This window comes from Schistocerca serialis, chromosome 5 (genome assembly GCF_023864345.2).
Source record: "Schistocerca serialis cubense isolate TAMUIC-IGC-003099 chromosome 5, iqSchSeri2.2, whole genome shotgun sequence".
Lineage (NCBI taxonomy): Eukaryota > Metazoa > Arthropoda > Insecta > Orthoptera > Acrididae > Schistocerca > Schistocerca serialis.
This window is the reverse complement of record NC_064642.1, coordinates 187649173-187668258: the sequence shown is the minus strand read 5'-3', so window position 1 is coordinate 187668258 and position 19086 is coordinate 187649173. Positions and strand designations below refer to the sequence as shown.

Genomic DNA, 19086 nt, shown 5'->3' with positions numbered 1-19086 from the left:
ATGGACAGTGGAATGCATGTGGTCTGAGTTAGGCAGCAGTCATTGGTTTGTGACCTGCTGGCAGCAGTACTTATAATGATGACTTCAATTGACGTGGCTGTGCATCACTTACTACCTGGTTGGCCAAACAATGATGAGCTGTTATGGCTGTGGTTAACTGCTGCTGATTTCTGCTGTTTACCTTGGTGAGTGTGGCATGCCATATCATTTGGAATGTATCAGTGACCTCCTGGTTGTCATAATTGAGTTGCAGTACTCCTGTAGGCTATGTCATGCATTGGCAGCAGTTGTGGTCTGTCATCACAGAAATCTTGTGTAGCTGCTGACCATGCAGTCCCCTAAAAGGTGCACATTGCAGTGTAGATATTTGACCATACATTGTTGTTAAACCAAAATATGAAGTGGATGATGTAGCATAGATTATTGACCATACACTGTACTTCCGTTCAAACTTTGGTAGCCAAAGCCACTGCGAAGAGAAAATTTCCTTCCAGAATTTGAATAATAATGATGCTTAGTGGAAATCAAACAATGGAAAATCTAGGTTGTAATATCAATAATATTACGAAAAGGATGGATTGCTGCTCACCATAAAGATGGCACACTGAGTTGCAGATAGGAACAATGAAGAAACTGTCGCACATTGAGCTTTCAGCTAAAGCCTTCTTTAGAAACAGGCTCATTTACACAAGCAAGCACACCTCACACACAAACACACACACACACACACACACACACACACACACACACACACACACACACACACACACACACACACACATGACCAAATGGCTGCTACCTCTGGCCACTGTCATCAAAATGCATGCTCTTTGAGAACAATGTAGCGGCAGTGGGGAGTCTGGTGCATGGCATGGTACACCCCACATGTTACATGCTTCACCCACTGTCCCTGCTGTCGAGACATCTTCGCAGGTACCGGGCGCAGTTGGGTCACCCTCTCCCCAAGGGGAGTGGCGGGTTCAGCGGCATTTGCGGTGCACGAGGTGGAGGATCAATGTGGAGGCTGGCCTTGTGGCATTGCCCGCTCTGCCTGTGAGTGGACATGTGGCTGCTGCTTCAGCAAGGTCCAAGCAGGCACACGGCGGGAGGGGTTTATTAGTGATTGGGAGCTCCAACATTAGGCGGGTGGTGGAGCCCCTTAGGGAAATAGCGGAAAGGTCGGGGAAGAAGGCCAGTGTTCACTCTGTCTGCTTGCCGGGGGGTCTCATCTGAGATGTGGAGGAGGCCCTGCCGGTGGCGATAGAGAGCACTGGGTGCACCCGACTGCAAATTGTTGCTCATGTCGGCACCAATGACTCCTGCCGTCTGGGTTCAAAGGTCATCCTCAGTCCATACAGGCAGTTGGCGGAATGGTGAAGGTGGAAAGCCTCGCTCATGGGGTGGAATCTGAGCTAACTATTTGTAGTATCGTTCCTAGAACCGATTGCAGTCCTCTTGTTTGGAGCTGAGTGGAAGGCTTAAACCAGAGGCTCAGACAATTCTGCGGAGATCTTGGGTGCAAATTTCTCGACCTCCGCTATCGGGTGGAGAAATGTAGGGCCCCCTGAATAGGTCAGGCGTGCACTACACGCAGGAAACGACTACAAGGGTAGCGGAGAACATGTGGAGTGCACATGTGGGTTTTTTAGGTTAGAGAATTCCCTCCCTAGGCCTGACAAGATGCCTCCTGAGATGCAGCAAGTTAGGAGTAGGCATAATGCAACAGGGAATAACAATATTAATGTACTAATGCAGGAGCATCTATAGAAAGGTCGGAGAACTGCTCTCATTAATAAATGGTCACAATGCCCACATAGTACTAGGGACAGAAAGATGGCTGAAACCAGATGTAAACAGTAATGAAATTCTAAACTCAGATTGGAATGTATACCACAGAGACCCCCCCATGAACCATGGACCTTGCCGTTGGTGGGGTGGCTTGAGTGCCTCAGCGATACAGATAGCCGTACCGTAGGTGCAACCACAATGGAGGGGTATCTGTTAAGAGGCCAGACAAACGTGTGGTTCCTGCAGTGGGGCAGCAGCCTTTTCAGTAGTTGCAGGGGCAACAGTCTGGATGATTGACTGATCTGGCCTTGTAACACTAACCAAAACAGCCTTGCTGTGCTGGTACTGCGAACGGTTGAAAGCAAGGGGAAACTACAGCCGTAATTTTTCCTGAGGGCATGCAGCTTTACTGTATGGTTAATGATGATGGCGTCCTCTTGGGTAAAATATTCTGGAGGTAAAATAGTCCCCCCATTCAGATCTCCAGGTGGGAACTACTCAAGAGGACGTCGTTATCAGGAGAAAGAAAACTGGCATTCTATGGATCGGAGCGTGGAATGTCAGATCCCTTAATCGGGCAGGTAGGTTAGAAAATTTAAAATGGGAAATGGGTAGGTTAAAGTTAGATATAGTGGGAATTAGTGAAGTTTGGTGGCAGGAGGAACAAGACTTTTGGTCAGGCATATACAGGGTTATAAATACAAAGTCAAATATGGGTAATGCAGGAGTAGGTTTAATAATGAATAAAGAAATAGGAATGATGGTAAGCAACTACAAACAGCATAGTGAACACAATATTGTGGCCAAGATAGACACGAAGCCCACACCTACTACAGTAGTACAAGTTTATATGCCAACTAGCACTGCAGATGATGAAGAAATTGAAGAAATGTATGATGAAATAAAAGAAATTATTCAGATAGTGAAGGGAGATGAAGATTTAATAGTCGTGGGTGATTGGAATTTGGTAGCAGGAAAAGGGAGAGAAGGAAACATAGTAGGTGAATATGGATTGGGGCTGAGAAATGAAAGAGGAAGCCACCTGGTAGAATTTTGCACAGAGCACAACTTAACCATAGCTAACACTTGGTTCAAGAATGATAAAAGAAGGTTGTATACATGGAAGAAGCCTGGAGATACTAAAAGGTATCAGACAGATTATATAATGGTAAGACCGAGATTTAGGAACCAGGTTTTAAATTGTAAGACATTTCCAGGGACAGTTGTGGACTCTGACCACAATCTATTGGTTATGAACTGTAGATTAAAACTGAAGAAACTGCAAAAAGGTGGGAATTTAAGGATATGGGACCTGGATAAACTGACTAAACCAGAGGTTGTACAGAGTTTCAGGGAGAGCATAAGGGAACAATTGACAAGAATGGGGGAAAGAAATACAGTAGAAGAATGGGTAGCTCTGAGGGATGAAGTAGTGAAGGCAGCAGAGGATAAAGTAGGTAAAAAGACGAGGGCTAGTAAAAATCCTTGGGTAACAGAAGAAGTATTGGATTTAACTGATGAAAGGAGAAAATATAAAAATGCAGTAAATGAAGCAGGCAAAAAGGAATACAAATGTCTCAAAAATGAGATCGACAGGAAGTGCAAAATGGCTAAGCAGGAATGGTTAGAGGATAAATGTAAGGATGTAGAGGCTTATCTCACTAGGGTAAGATAGATACTGCCTACAGGAAAATTAAAGAGACCTTTTGAGAAAAGAGAACCACTTGTATGAATGTCAAAGAGCTCAGATGGAAACCCAGTTCTAAGCAAAGAAGGGAAAGCAGAAAGGTGGGAGGAGTATATACAGGGTTTATACAAGGGCGATGTACTTGAGGACAATATTATGGAAATGGAAGAGGAGGTAGATGAAGATTTTGACAGAGCACTGAAAGACCTGAGTCGAAACAAGGCCCCAGGAGTAGACAACATTCCATTAGAACTACTGACAGCCTTGGGAGAGCCAGTCCTGACAAAACTCTACCATCTGGTGAGCAAGATGTATGAGACAGGCAAAATACCCTCAGACTTCAAGAAGAATATAATAATTCCAACCCCAAAGAAAGCAGGTGTTGACAGATGTGAAAATTACCTAACTATCAGTTTAATAAGTCACGGCTGCAAAATACTAAAGCGAATTCTGTACAGGTGAATGGAAAAACTAGTAGAAGCCGAAGATCAGTTTGGATTCCGTAGAGATATGGGAACACGTGAGGCAATACTGACTCTACGGCTTATCTTAGAAGCTAGATTAAGGAAATGCAAACCTACATTTCTAGCATTTGTAGACTTAGAAAAAGCTTTTGACAATGTTGACTGGAATACTCTCTTTCAAATTCTGAAGGTGGCAGGGGTAAAATACAGGGAGCGAAAGGCTATTTACAATTTGTATAGAAACCAAATGGCAGTTATAATAGTTGAGTGGCATGAAAGGGAAGCAGTGGTTGGGAAGGGAGTGAGACAGGGTTGTAGCCTCTCCCTGATGTTATTCAATCTGTATATTGAGCAAGCAGTGAAGGAAACAAAAGAAAAATTCGGAGTAGGTATTAAAATCTATGGAGAAGAAATAAAAACTTTGTGGTTTGCCAATGACATTGTAATTCTGTGAGAGACAGCAAAGGACTTGGAAGAGGAGTTGAACGGAATGGATAGTGTCTTGAAGGGAGGATATAAGATGAACATCAACAAAAGCAAAACGAGGATAATGGAATGTAGTCGAATTACGTCAGGTGATGCTAAGGGAACTAAATTAGAAAATGAGACACTTAAAGTAGTAAAGGAGTTTTGCGATTTGGGGAGCAAAATAACTGATGGTGGTCGAAGTAGAGAGGATATAAAATGTAGATTGGCAATGGGAATGAAAGCGTTTCTGAAGAAGAGAAATTTGTTAACATCAAGTATAGATTTAAGTGTCAGGAAGTCATTTCTGAAAGTATTTGTATGGAGTGTAGCCATGTATGGAAGTGAAACATGGATGATAAATAGTTTAGACAAGAAGAGAATAGAAGCTTTCGAAATGTGGTGCTACAGGAGAATGCTGAAGATTAGTTGGGTAGATCACATAAGTAATGAGGAGGTGTTGAATAGGATTGGGGAGAAGAGAAGTTTGAGGCACAACTTGACTAGAAGAAGGGATCGGTTGGTAGGACATGTTCTGAGGCATCAAGGGATCACCAATTTAGTATTGGAGGGCAGTTTGGAGGGTAAAAATCGTAGAGGGAGACCAAGAGAAGAATACACCAAGCCGATTCAGAAGGATGTAGGTTGCAGTATGTACTGGGAGATGAAGAAGCTTGTGCAGGATAGAGTAGCATGGAGAGCTGCATCAAAACAGTCTCAGGACTGAAGACCACAACAACAACATCAACCACAGAGACAGACTGGACTGTCAAGGGGGAGGCGTGTTTACAGCGATAAGAAGTGCAGTAGTATCGAAGGAAATTGACGGAGATCCGAAATGTGAAATTATTTGGGTGAAGGTCACGGTTAAAGCGGGCTCAGACATGATAATTGATTGTCTCTATAGGCCCCCTGGCTCAGCAGCTGTTGTGGCTGAGCACCTGAAGGATAATTTGGAAAATATTTTGAGTAGATTTCCCCACCGTGTTATAGTTCTGGGTGGAGATTTTAATTTGCCGGATATAGACTGGGAGATTCAAATATTCATAAAGGGTGGCAGGGACAAAGAATCCAGTGAAAGTTTCTTAAGTGCTCTATCTGAAAACTACCTTGAACAGTTAAACAGAGAACCGACTCGTGGCGATAACATATTAGACCTTCTGGTGACAAACAGAACTGAACTATTTGAAACAGTTAACGCAGAACAGGGAATCAGTGATCATAAAGTGGTTACTGCATCAATGATTTCAGCCCTAAATAGAAATATTAAAAAAGTTAGGAAGATTTTTCTGTTTAGCAAAAGTGACAATAAGCAGATTTCAGAGTACCTGATGGCTAAACACAAAAGTTTTGTCTTAAGTACAGATAGTGTTGAGGATCAGTGGACAAAGTTCAAAACCATCGTACAATATGTGTTAGATGAGTATGTGCCAAGTATGATCGTAAGAAATGGAAAAGAGCCACCGTGGTACAACAACCGAGTTAGAAAACTGCTGCAGAAGCAAAGGGAACTTCACAGCAAACATAAACATAACCAAAGCCCTGCAGACAAACAAAAATCACTTGAAGCGAAATGTAGTGTGAGGAGGGCTATGCGAGAGGTATTCAATGAATTTGAAAGTAAAGTTCTATGTACTCACTTGGCAGAAAATTGTGAGAAAATTTGGTCTTATGCCAAAGCGGTAGGTGGATCAAAACAAAATGTCCAGACACTCTGTCACCAAAATGGTTGTGTTTCAGAACAGAGGATGACAGACTAAAGGCTGAAATACTAAATGTCTTTTTCCAAAGTTATTTCACAGAGGGAGACTGCACTGTAGTTCCATCTCTAGATTGTCGCACAGATGACAAAATGGTAGATATCAAAATAGACGACAGAAGGATAGAGAAACAATTAAAATCGCTCAAAAGAGGAAAGGCCACTGAACGTGATGGGATACCAGTTTGATTTTACACAGAGTATGCGATGGAACTTGCCCCCCTGTTTGCAGCGGTGTATTGTAGGTCTCTAGTAGAGCGTAGCATACCAAAGGATTGGAAAAGGGCACAGGTCACCCCCGTTTTCAAGAAGGGCCGTCGAACAGATGTGCAGAACTGTAAACCTATATCTCTAACGTCGATCAGTTTTAGAATTTTGGAACACGTATTATGTTCGAGTATAATGACTTTTATGCAGACTAGAAATCTACTCAGTAGGAATCAGCATGGGTTTCGAAAAAGACGATCATGTGAAACCCAGCTCGCGCTATTTGTTAATGAGACCCAGAGGGCCATAGACACGGGTTCCCAGGTAGATGCCGTGTTTCTTGACTTCCGCAAGGCATTCGATACAGTTCCTCACAGTTGAATGAACAAAGTAAGAGCATATGGACTATCAGACCAATTGTGTGATTGGATTGAAGAGTTCTTAGATAACAAAACACAGCATGTCATTCTCAATGGAGAGAAATCTGCCGAAGTAAGAGTGATTTCAGGTGTGCCGCAGGGGAATGTCATAGGACCGTTGCTATTCACAATATACATAAATGACCTTGTGGATGACATCGGAAGTTCACTGAGGCTTTTTGCGGATGATGCTGTGGTATATCGAGAGGTTGTAACTATGGAAAATTGTACTGAAATGCAGGAGGATCTGCAATGAATTGTCGCATGTTGCAGGGAATGGCAATTGAATCTCAATGTAGACAAGTGTAGTGTGCTGCGGATACATAGAAAAAAAGATCCCTTATCATTTAGCTACAATATAGCAGGTCAGCAACTGGAAGCAGTTAATTCCATAAATTATCTGGGAGTACGCATTAGGAGTGATTTAAAATGGAATGATCATATAAAGTTGATCGTCAGTAAAGCAGATGCCAGACTGAGATTCATTGGAAGAATCCTAAGGAAATGCAATCCTAAAACAAAGGAAGTAGGTTACAGTACACTTGTTCGCCCACTGTGCTTGAATACTGCTCACCAGTGTGGGATCCATACCAGATAGGGCTGATAGAAGAGATAGAGAAGATCCAACGGAGAGCAGCGCACTTCATTACAGGAGCATTTAGTAATTGTGAAAGCATTACAGAGATGATAGATAAATTCCAGTGGAAGACTCTGCAGGAGAGTCGCTCAGTAGCTTGGTACGGGCTTTTGTTGAAGTTTCGAGAACATACCTTCATCGAGGAGACAAACAGTATATTGCTCCCTCCTATGTATATCTCACGAAGAGACCATGAGGAGAAAATCAGAGAGATTAGAGCCCACACAGAGGCATACTGACAATCCTTCTTTCCACGAACAATACAAGACTGGAATAGAAGGGAGAAACGACAGAGGTACTCAAGGTTCCCTCCGCCACACACCGTCAGGTGGCTTGCGGAGTATGGATGTAGATGTAGATGTAGAATTCTTTCACAGACAGTGCTCTTAACCAGCAAAGACTTAAAGATAATTGTAATGCCACTTTCATGTCTTTCTCTCTTTCTGCAATTTGAAATGGATACTGGCATCAGATTATCTTGTTGCCACAAACAATTGATAACCATGTTGCCTATCACATTGAAGTGTGTTACATTTATTTTGTCAGCCTCACTTCCAAGGTTCAGCTCATGCTTCAGATTACCACTGTTTTATCTTGCTCACCGGGATTTGGGGTTTGCAACACTGGACTGCATTTCAGAAGCAACATGCGTTTTAGACACTGATTCAATGTATGTCAACTGCTCTGCTACCTGGAAGGACAGGCTGAACTAGTCAGTGACATTATCCTCTTTCTGTCACATGCAAACAGATACAGCCCAGAAAGACAGTTCTCTTGTAGAGACTTTCTTGAACCTTGGAGTAACAGCTGCAGGAGGCTATCTACGAACAGTGACTCCACAACAGCACACCCTCATGACTTTGGTGTTACCTTCGCATAACTATTGATCATAATGCTTGACATGCCTGGATCATTAAATTACTGACTCTGTTGCAACTGGTGATGATTGTACATGAGTCTGTATCTCTAGGAAAACGATTTCTGTTGGTAGATTGTATGCCACTGGCAGATATTAAACAGACAGGCAGATGCCATAATGTGTGGCACTGGGCCAAGAACATCTCCCACACCACCCAATCCTGCTCAAGCTAGCTTGACACAACATGAGGATGATGTCATGTTACCTACACAGTTGGCAGAATGCCATAACATGACCACCTTGCCTGCATCACTTAGCAATGATGGGACTGATGTCATAGCTGGCCCATGGCCGTTGGTGTGCTGGTTTCAGAGTCAATTCAGACATGACACTCACAAATATTACACTCCCTCCGAGTACCCAAAAGATGTCAGCTGGACAAAAAATTAACTTTGGTCCATCACAATGAGTAAAGCTGCCCACCCCATCCACAAATAGAGCAAACATATGCTGCAATGATGACACCTACATAAGGATGTCTCTTCATGCCCGATCTCATAATGCAACACTACTTTTCCTTTAGTGGATATGGACTCTGACATAAGTTCATTATCTTCTGATGGCACATCAATAAACCAACATCGGGACTCTGACTTCATTTGGTGAATAACTCAGAGATGCCAATCTGTGGTATGACTACTCGCATCATTCACCTATTGCCAAACCTTCATTGCACCTAGACACTCATGATGAAACACTTAGAACAAGTTCTAGTCACACTATGACAAGGTGTTCTGTCATTAAAGAAGCAAAGTCACAACTTTGACAATGGAGGTGACGTTCTTAGGCCATACACTCAATGCATCAGACATCAGTCCAACATCAGAATGCATGGAGATGGTGAAAAACCTTGTACTCCCAGAAATTTTCTATTTCCTGTATCAATCCCCCAGAATCTTTAACTTCTACTGCCAAGACCTTCCTCATGCAGCTGCATTGCTGTCACCTCTCACAAACACCTTATCAGGAAAAGATAAATATGACAGCCAAGCTCCATGGTCAGTGAAGATGACAGAAGCATTCCATTGCACAAAGAACTGTCTATCAGAAGCCATTACTTTCAAACACTGTTACCTTGAAGCACAACTCACACTCACAGCTGATGCAAGTGACACTGTGATGGGACTGTGCTGCAGCAGGTAGTAGATAGGGTACTCCCAACTGCTTCAGTTCTTCTTAAGGAAACTGTCCCTCTCACATTCAAAGAGTTAGTTTTCAGCTGTGGGATCCTCACAGTATACACGGGGGTCACATCCTCCTGTGAGGGTACTGGGGGTCGCCAAGTGACCATGTATGTGGACCATAAACCTTTGCTGGATCAGGATCCCACCTAAGGATACCAGGCCATAATGATGCAGACATTTAAACTTTATGGCACAGTACATGCCTGACATACATATGTCCATGGGGTGGACCATATCAGTGCAGTCTACCTTTCAAGAATCAGCATAATTTCTCTCCAATATGACTATGAGCACATGGCAACTGAACAAACAAATGACTCAAGCATTGATGACCTCAACGAGAGTGACACAAACCTTCACATCAAAATCAGTCTCTTACCATGTTTCACACAACCCTAGTTTGTGATTTTTCACAGAACAGGCCATAACTCTAGTGCTCTTACAGTGTTTCACAAAATCTTCAATCAGTTGCTTAACCTGAGTCGCCCTGGTGTTGAGGCAACAGTCTGCCTAGTGACAGAGAGATTCATTTGGGTAAATATCAAATGAGACTGCCACTGTTAGGCACAAAGCTGTCTTGCATCTCAGTGTAGTAAGACAAGCTGTCGCCCCAGATACTTTCCCATCCTGAAGACTCAGTTCCAGCATGTCCACCTTGACATTGTTGAGCCCTTGCCAGAGCTGGAAGGGTTTTGATACCTTTTATCCATGGCAGACAGGACATTATTATAGGTAGAAGCCCTATCCATGCATGACATCACAGCCAAAACAACCACACATGCATTTGTCAAGATGTGAATTGCTCACTTTAGCACTCCTGAACTGTGGTTACCACCTATCAATTCTGTCAATTTGAATCTGTCCTCTTCAACAACCTGTGTCATCTCTGTGGGACCACCCACATGTGGACTACTTCAGATCCCTACAGAGTAATGGCCTCATTGTGAGGGGAAACAGAACAATGAAGATGGTCCTGATCTGCAGTGGCAGTTTCTGGACCTAGGTTCTCCTGTGGTTCCTGCTTGGCATCCTCTCAGCATGCAAGGATGATCTACAGGTGTTTCTGGCAGAGGTGGTCTAAGATGAACTTGTCCTGCCTGCAGAATTTGCTCAGCCTGTAGTCAACACAAGACCGGTGGACTTACCTATACTTGTGCATCATACTCGGGAACATATTTGGAACGTGCACATGCTGCTCCCCTCAACTCATTTGACCCCAAAGATATTTATACACAAGAACCTTGCCTGTTGCAACTTTGTCATGTTGTGAGGTGACATTGTTTGATCACTCTGCAGACACCTCATTCAGGCCTGTATAGGGTGCTCAAACACAGTCCACAGACATTTGCAATTTAGTGTGTGGCAAACCTATGGCAGTCTTATGTGCCCAATTTAAACCTGTAAACCTGTATGGGACTCCACTCCAGCACACCTGAACATCAAACAGTGGACACTAAGGATGATGACCATATTATTCCCATACTTGGATTTGATGTGAGCTAAATTCAGTGAGCTTCTGCCCCACTTCCTCCATCTGTTGCCCCATCTGAGTCACAATATGGCCATGTCAGGTGCCCTCTGCAACATCTGGCTCTGTACCACATTTGAAGCATCAGCACATCATACAGCGCTATGAGAAAAGTCCCCATCATGTCCTGAATGGTGCCAGCCACTGCGAGACCAGTCACATGCATCTACGCATGCTGATAGTAGTTGATTACCACGTCCCACAGTACTCCGTACTCCCAGCAGGGGGTTCTGTGGGGATATTGACCTCTATGTGATGCCTGAATGTCTCTGGCTGGTGACATTGGATGATCTTTGGGGAGAGGGAGAAGAGAGTCAGTGCATTTTCGACCAGTGTTTGATGTAGACCTGTTGTATAATTGCACTTCCAAATAAAGTATGTTACACTAACTAAATCACTGTTCCTGTTCCATCGTTTTTACTGCTTGCTACAAAACTAAGGGTTGCTGTTCATATTGTGATGATCTTTGGAGACAGGGAAATAAAGTTAGTGTGTTCTCGACCAGTGTCTGATGTAGACCTGTTGTATAATTACTCTTCTGAATAAAGTGCTTTACATTAACTGTATTACTTTTCCTACTGCATTGTCATCCCTGCTTGCTACAAATCTAAGAGTGCTGTTCATTTTGGATACTAAATGATTTACAAAAATTAAAAAAGAAAAGCAGAAACATTTAAGTCTTTTTTGAAAAATCCTTGGCAATAATTTCTGTTTTACCAGATGACTTCCCATGCATTACTAACACCTGTGACCTTTCTATAAGGAAATAATGCATCCAGTAGTGGAACTGAGATGAGACTCAGTAAGCAGTATTTGATTAGAAGCTAATATGGTAACTTTATAAGACCCATCTTATCTTTCTGAGGAGAAATAGGCAATGGATATGCAATAAGGGCTGTATGATTCAGAGACTGAAATCATACACATAGAGTGCAAGACAAGAGACTGCAATCTGCTCATTGTTGTGTTTCCAATTTCTGAAGGAGATATTGTAATGTTTTACATATTTAATGACACTGAATTTTATCAAATTTTGAAAATATCTTCTCAAACATAATGTGTACAATGACTCAGATGGGGATGAGTTTCTCCAGTGTACCAAACCACTGAAGAAGAAAGGGAAAACATTAGTCTTTTTGTATGAATGGAGACCAGTTCAAGATTATTTTTCTACATAACTGACTTACCATTTCACCCCCCCCCCCCCAATCCCCACCCCACCTCCTCTCCACTTTTGTGCCCCTCTCAGTTTGGAATTCCAAGCAGCTGCTACTAATTGTTATATGTCCTGCACAGAAATCTTGCAGGTATAGTGCCTCTGGCACCCCTCTTGGCTTGGTGCCCCAAGTGGTAGCTTGTGTTGCTTGGACCTTAACCTGGCACTGTATGAATGGGGTAATAATTACCAAATGTAATTAGTTTGACCTGACTTCATTGTTGAACTCCATTTTAGTTTCTTTTTCATGTAGGCTCAATTGTCTACTAGTATTACTCATTGCTGTTGGTTGCAGTAGGATAATTAGGTTTAATTTCTGTATTGAAAAAAGTTGCAGGTGTTCCACTGATATTTATTCCATTTTACTTTTGTCTACCATTTACAGTCACAGCTTCACCATGTAACAATTCATGTTGAATGTTATTTAACTTAATTTTCTTCTGCCATATCCATTGTTGAATGAATGGGAAATTTCATGCTTCATAAAATTTATTCACATTAGTTGACATCTGAACTGCACACTCATCATGTAAACAAAACACGGACAGACTTCACTGATCTCTTTGACTTCCAAAAGTAACTTCAAAACTGACTTGTCGCAGCATCGCTGCATTGTTTTATACAGAATCATAACAATTACTACCAAAATAAAGCATTATTAATTTTGTACAATTTTGATGTTACAATTAAAATTTACAAATCCTACATAAACTGATGTTTCAGCTGAATAAGGTATAAAATACAATATTCAGTGACAATCTTTTATAATAATATCTTGGTTTTCCATAAGAAAATCATTCTGAACAGGAATTACAATAATGTCTCTCATATTATTTTAGTTATGTAATTAATTACAGTTTGGATTTGGTTACTAACATGTAATGGTAGTATACAGCTCATGCCTCAAATTCTCGAAATTGGAAAACTGTGAGATGTAAACAATTGGAGAGTTGATTAGAAATGTAATTACAAAGAATATTAATTACAGAGGAAGACATAAAAATAAATAACCAATGAAAATACGTCCCTTGTTAATAACTTTTAAGCTGTTTCTCAAGATAGTGTGTTCTTTTGTTATTGGATTTTTAGATTGCCGCTTTGTTAATTAGAAGCATTGATTTTTCATGCTAACATCTCTGCAGTCTCTAGTTATTTATTACTTCAATTTCTTGATTAGTTACTTAATTTAGTATATGTACATGATTTTATCAATGACAACAATTCACCGATAATTATGACAACATACATCCTTCCAGAACATTCAGCATGCCTTCCCAATGAATATCAAGTTGTTTATCAAATAGGACAGAATTATATATATATACAGACACACATACAAGGCCTTAGGAACCACTGAATTGTCTGATGACTATCTGGATGCGTATGAAAAATGGTGGTATCAGACATTTCATATGAGTCCTGGGGGAGGCTGTACCATTATAACCAGTAGATGAAACAGAGCCAATCAACATATTTCACTTTGCACCAAGTATGTACTACTATTTACAAGTCAAACACAGAACCAAAGGTATAAAAACTTGTGAGAGATGCAAATCTATTATGATAAAGATAAATATTTTCAAAGATGCATTCACAGGAAGGTATGTGATTAACAGTCATGTTACAAATTTTCCAAAAAATTATAGAAAAATAATTATGTAACTACTAGTAATATTAATTTTAAATGTACTTGCAATGTCTAGAAAATTACACCTACTGTTTTTTATTGTGGCCTTCAGTCCAAATACTGGTCTAATGCAGCTCTAAATGCTACTTAATCCTGTATAAGCTTCCTTATCTCCAAATAGCTAGTGCAACTTACATCCTTCTGAATCTTCTCCCTGTGTTCAACTCTTTGTCTCCTTTTATGATTTTTACCTGCACAGTTCCCTCCAATATCAAATTAACGATCCCTTGATGTCTCAAAATGTGTCCTATCAACTGATCCCTTCTTTTAGTCAAGTTATGGCACAAGTTTCTTGTCTCCCCTTTTCTATTCAGTGCCACCTCATTAGTTATGTGATCTAGCCATATAATTTCCAACATTCTTCTGTAGCACCACATTTCAAAAGCTTCTATTATCCTCTTGTCTAAACTGTTTATTATCCATGTTCACTTCCATACATGACTACACTCCACCCAAATATCTTTAGAGAAGTCTTCCTAACACTTGAGTCTACATTTAAAGTAAATAAATTTCTCTTCTTCAGAAATGCTTTTCTCGCCATTGTCAGTATGCATGTTATATCCTCTCGACTTCAGCAATCATCGCTTATTTTGCTACCCAAACTGCAAAACTATCTACTACTTTAAGTGTCTCACTTCGTAATCTAGTTCCCTCAGCATCACCTGATTTAATTCAACTAAATTCTATTGTCCTTGTCATGTTTTTGTTGATTTTCATTTTATACCATTCATTCAAGACACTGTCCATTCTGGTCAACTGCTCTTCCAAGCCTTTTGCTGTCTCTAACAGAATTACCTCATTGGCAAAACTCAAGGTTTTTATTTCTTGTCTCTGCACTTTACATTCCACTCCAAATTTCTCTTTGGTTTTCTTTACTGTTTGCTCAGTGTAAAGACTGAATAACATCTGGTACTGGCTGCAAACATGTTTCACTCCTTCGTCAACTACTGCTTCCCATTCAGGCCCTCTGATTGTTATAATTGCCATCTGGTTTCAATTCAAGTTGTAAATAGAAATGTCTGTGTTTGAAGTGAATTGTTTGTATGTTTCAAGTACTCCAGTTATTTGTGTGCATCATCAAGTAGAAAGAAATCTAAATGATTCATTGATCAGTTCTATTACAGGATTCATGATTTTCCCCCCAAAATCAGTCTTGCCTAGGACAATGATACAGTGTTATTATTCCATGGCATTTCCTATATTAGATTGTTGGGCTAGCAACCAGCTGGGAGAAGTATGCCAGTGTCAAGATTTTTGTGCCTACCTTTATGAGGTTCTGAATACATTCCTAGAGACAAATTTCTGACAGAAAGTAGCTACTGTTAATATGTTATGCTTTCTGATGCAGATCTGCCCAAATCTTTGGTACATACCACAGTGGGGAGTATTCTAAAAAGTTCTGTTTTTAAACATTTTGTGTGAATGAATTTCTCACCCATTCCACTTTTTAAATTCTCTGTGTGAAAGAAGTTTCAACCTATTCCAGTTTTTGAAAGACCTGAGTCAATGAAGAGCTTGAGAGAGTGTAGCAGTTCTGTCTGCTTTGTTTACCTCTTTGTTTGTTGTCCTCAGTGTTGATGTACTGGTGGAAAAATGGGTTGTGGATTCCAACACTGACTACTGTAAATAATGGAGCTGGCTCTTCACGACACCCTAATAATACACAGTTATATGGCCAGTGCACTGATGTTTAACATTCGATAAGCCTCATTAATACTTTGCAGACAAACCTCCATATACTGCTACAATAGTTTACTGTTGAACATCTACGAGCACTAAAACCCTAATCTCAAAGTTCACAGTTCTTGAAGAAAAAAAGGGACATATGGAGAAGGCACTGTCAGTGTTTTAACACATGGCCTATTGGTGTAACACTTATTTCACTGTTAAGTTGATGCATTGTTGTCATTCTAAGCAACACAACATCCTCATCTGAAACTCATCTGTGGACTGACTGTCCTGTGAGCAAAATTTGAGCCCTTATATATCCTCACAATAATAGGGGCTGAAACTACATATTTTTCGAAGTTAAATTTACAGAAACATTAAATTAATGGAATACATCGAAGCATCTTATTCAGTTTCTTCTACTGCAAGAGTTAAGCCAAATTAATTGTTTAAATTATGAAATTAACATATATCATTATGCAAACAATACTTTTGACAAAACTGTTTATTACTTTATTTCCGCCTAAAGCCAAATAGATACTTTAGGAATACTAGCATTTTATCTTCCAAATGTATATAATTAGCAGAGAATTTGTATTTGTTTGTACGTCAACATTAGAAATTAAGTAATGAAACAATTACTGATTTCTCCCTGTAATGAAAGATACTAACTAGAAATAGTCAAAATAAATTATAAAATCAATTACATCCATCAAACTAGGCACAAAATTAGATCTGGTGTTATTTACTTTAAAACTGAGGGTCAACCTTTCTCTTTTATGGAAATACAGATTATACTCACGTATGTTAACAGTAATTAGTCAAAAATGAAAAAATGAATTTTAGGGAGGCAGATATCAAAACAAGAGGAGAGGTAAAAATATCCCAGCTTCCTTAGTGACAAGAGGGCTGTTAATTGCTTCCAGTTTATGATGGCTTCTAAAGTAAAATGTGAAAGACACAATTACAGAATGGAAAGTCACATATGAGAATATTCCATCAGTTGAAATCACATTTCCACTAAAGTCTCAATATGTGTGTGAAACATGTTTCTCATGTGTATGTGATATCATTTACTATTGGTATGGTAGTAGCTACTAAGGAATCGTAAGGTGCTGGGCTATCATGAATTCAGACATCCTTCAAAACAAATTTATTAACAGACAGTTGGTACAAAACAGTTATTAGCAAACATATAGTCCGACCCCTATGTATTTCTTTTTTTGTTTTTTTTTTCTTTTTAACAGTACCTGCTATAAGGCTTACTCTTAATGATATTGACACTGATGCAACATCAGGGGTAAAATACTGGTGATACAGTAGTGCCAAATTTGAGCTCAAAGCAACTATAACATCAATTAAAAGTTTAAACTCAAGCTTGATAACTATTTGTGATAAAAAGTGCAGTTGGCCTTAGACTCTGACATAAGGTATGTGTAACATAAGCAAATATTTTATCTTGTGATGCCTGTTGCATCATGTGATGTAACAAGGCCAAAACTTCTGAAGAATATATTTTTACAAATATGGTCAAGGGATAATAAACCTTTATTTGCAACTGGTTGACTGATTTTTCAATCTATTGTGAATTACACAGTTGCTGTTTTGCAGCCATTTTTAAGGCTTTAAGTATTATTTAAGCTGTGTTACATTTTAACTTGAAAATCACTAGCTATGCTGGTTTGTATGACACATCTAGGCTATAGACATATTGTCTAAGCTTGGTAAAATTAGCTGGAACTTAGAGTCTCAAATCATTTATAAATAGATTATTTTTTGATAGTTTTTGCACTTTCTTAAACAGGCAGTAGTAATCAAAGTACCTCAACAGATGTCTGTAGAATTCTTATTATTTGTCTCACGCATTTCAGTTGTGTGTCACATTACTTTGATTTAATATTCTTATTATAAAAGTTCCATTGAACTATCCTTCTGTTTGATAACAGTTTCAGTAATTATAATTACAACATATGATTACTACTATAATAAAATCATAAAACATTCCATGTGAATAATACTTGAATTTACAGATGTCTTAGAAGAACTGTGAATACATTACACAACAACGTGCGGTATCTAAAACAGAAGCTATGTGAAAGTATTGGCCATTCCAACATGAGATGTTACACTTGTCCAGTTATAAAAGTGCTACAGAAATGCCGTTCATCTACAGAGTATTACCCAAATAAATCATGGGAGGTGTGAAAATGCAGTAAGATTGTGCAAATACTGTAAGATACTGACTATGGTGTCATGTCATTCATATTTTGACAGAACTGACTGTCTCTTCAAGTAGCAAAATTTGAATATAGTGTGAAGTGAATAGTTGAAACGCTTGTCTTAATGTGTTCAACATATTTATGGGAGTTCAAGAAGAGTGATTTTTAGGTTAGGAACATTAAATAGGTACCAGATGTGTTTAGTGTTACCGATATTATTAAGCAGTGTGTTTATTATCAAAGGACTAATATCACACAAAATCTACATAAAAATATATAAAACACATTATATTTTACATAATTTATGTGTCTGCCTGAAATCTTTGTGAAGATTCTTGTTACTAGTTTGTGATTTGACAAAAAATCATAATTGATCATCTCATGTCTTGTGTATCTCACTTTCTGCTTTAATGTACGAATCAATTTACAAAATTTTTGTATGAGACCAAATTTGTTAATTAAATCTTCAGTAATTGTCAATCATGACTTTAATGCCAGTCTTTAACTCCATTTATCTCACTGTTTGACATATTCAGTGTTTATCTTCAGATTTGTAGAACCTGAGCCCACAGACTGTACTAGTTTAAATTTTTTAATTTTTTGTTGGAAAACCATCACAGAATTACCCAGAATATTTTTTTATGAGTAAGGAAACAGCTCTCCACACAGTGATCATTGGAGCCAGCAAAACTGGAAGTATTGATATGGTTTTTGAATGCTTATAAGGAATCTACATGTGCATCAACATTTACATTAACATCTGTATCAAAAGCTACCTTAAGTGGTGTGTCTTAGAAGTTCTTCAAGTACCACTCTCACTTCCATTACTTTTCTGTACCAGTCACAAATGGTACATGATAAGAATGATTGATGGTAAGACTCTGAATGAGTTTTAATCTCCCTAATTTTTGCCTTTGTTATCTTTTCATGAGATATATGTAGGAGAAATCAGCATGTCGTTTGAGACTTCTAGAAATGTCCACTGACATACTTTTAATGTAAATCACACCTTTGGAAGAAAATAAGAAATTGAAATTTTAATTGGAAATTTAATTAAAAAGTTATCACAGTAAATAACAGAATAGTATGAAGAGGTGCATAGATGAATACTAGCATTAAAGATCAGACATTTAAGAAGAGATGATTGCATCAATAAATAGAAACTAAATTTAGCAGCAAAAGCTGTGGTGCAAATATCAGTAAGTCTACGATTTGGAGGGTTTTTGGCTGACATTACGC

The 19086-nt window shown here is 39.3% G+C and overlaps 1 protein-coding gene across 2 annotated transcripts in view; it reads left to right on the top strand.

Moving 5' to 3' along the window:
- Positions 1-18154, top strand: part of LOC126480911 (centromere-associated protein E-like) — a 588622-nt gene extending 570468 nt beyond the window's left edge. The window contains exon 21 of one of the 2 annotated variants that reach the window (XM_050104316.1): positions 17659-18154. In XM_050104316.1, coding sequence (XP_049960273.1) covers positions 17659-17833 — 175 coding nt within the window. In that variant the 3' untranslated portion in view covers positions 17834-18154. Of the gene's footprint in view, positions 1-16875; positions 16942-17658 lie in introns of those variants that run through there. The other variant, XM_050104317.1, reaches the window with a different exon arrangement.
- The last annotated feature ends 932 nt before the right edge of the window (positions 18155-19086 follow it).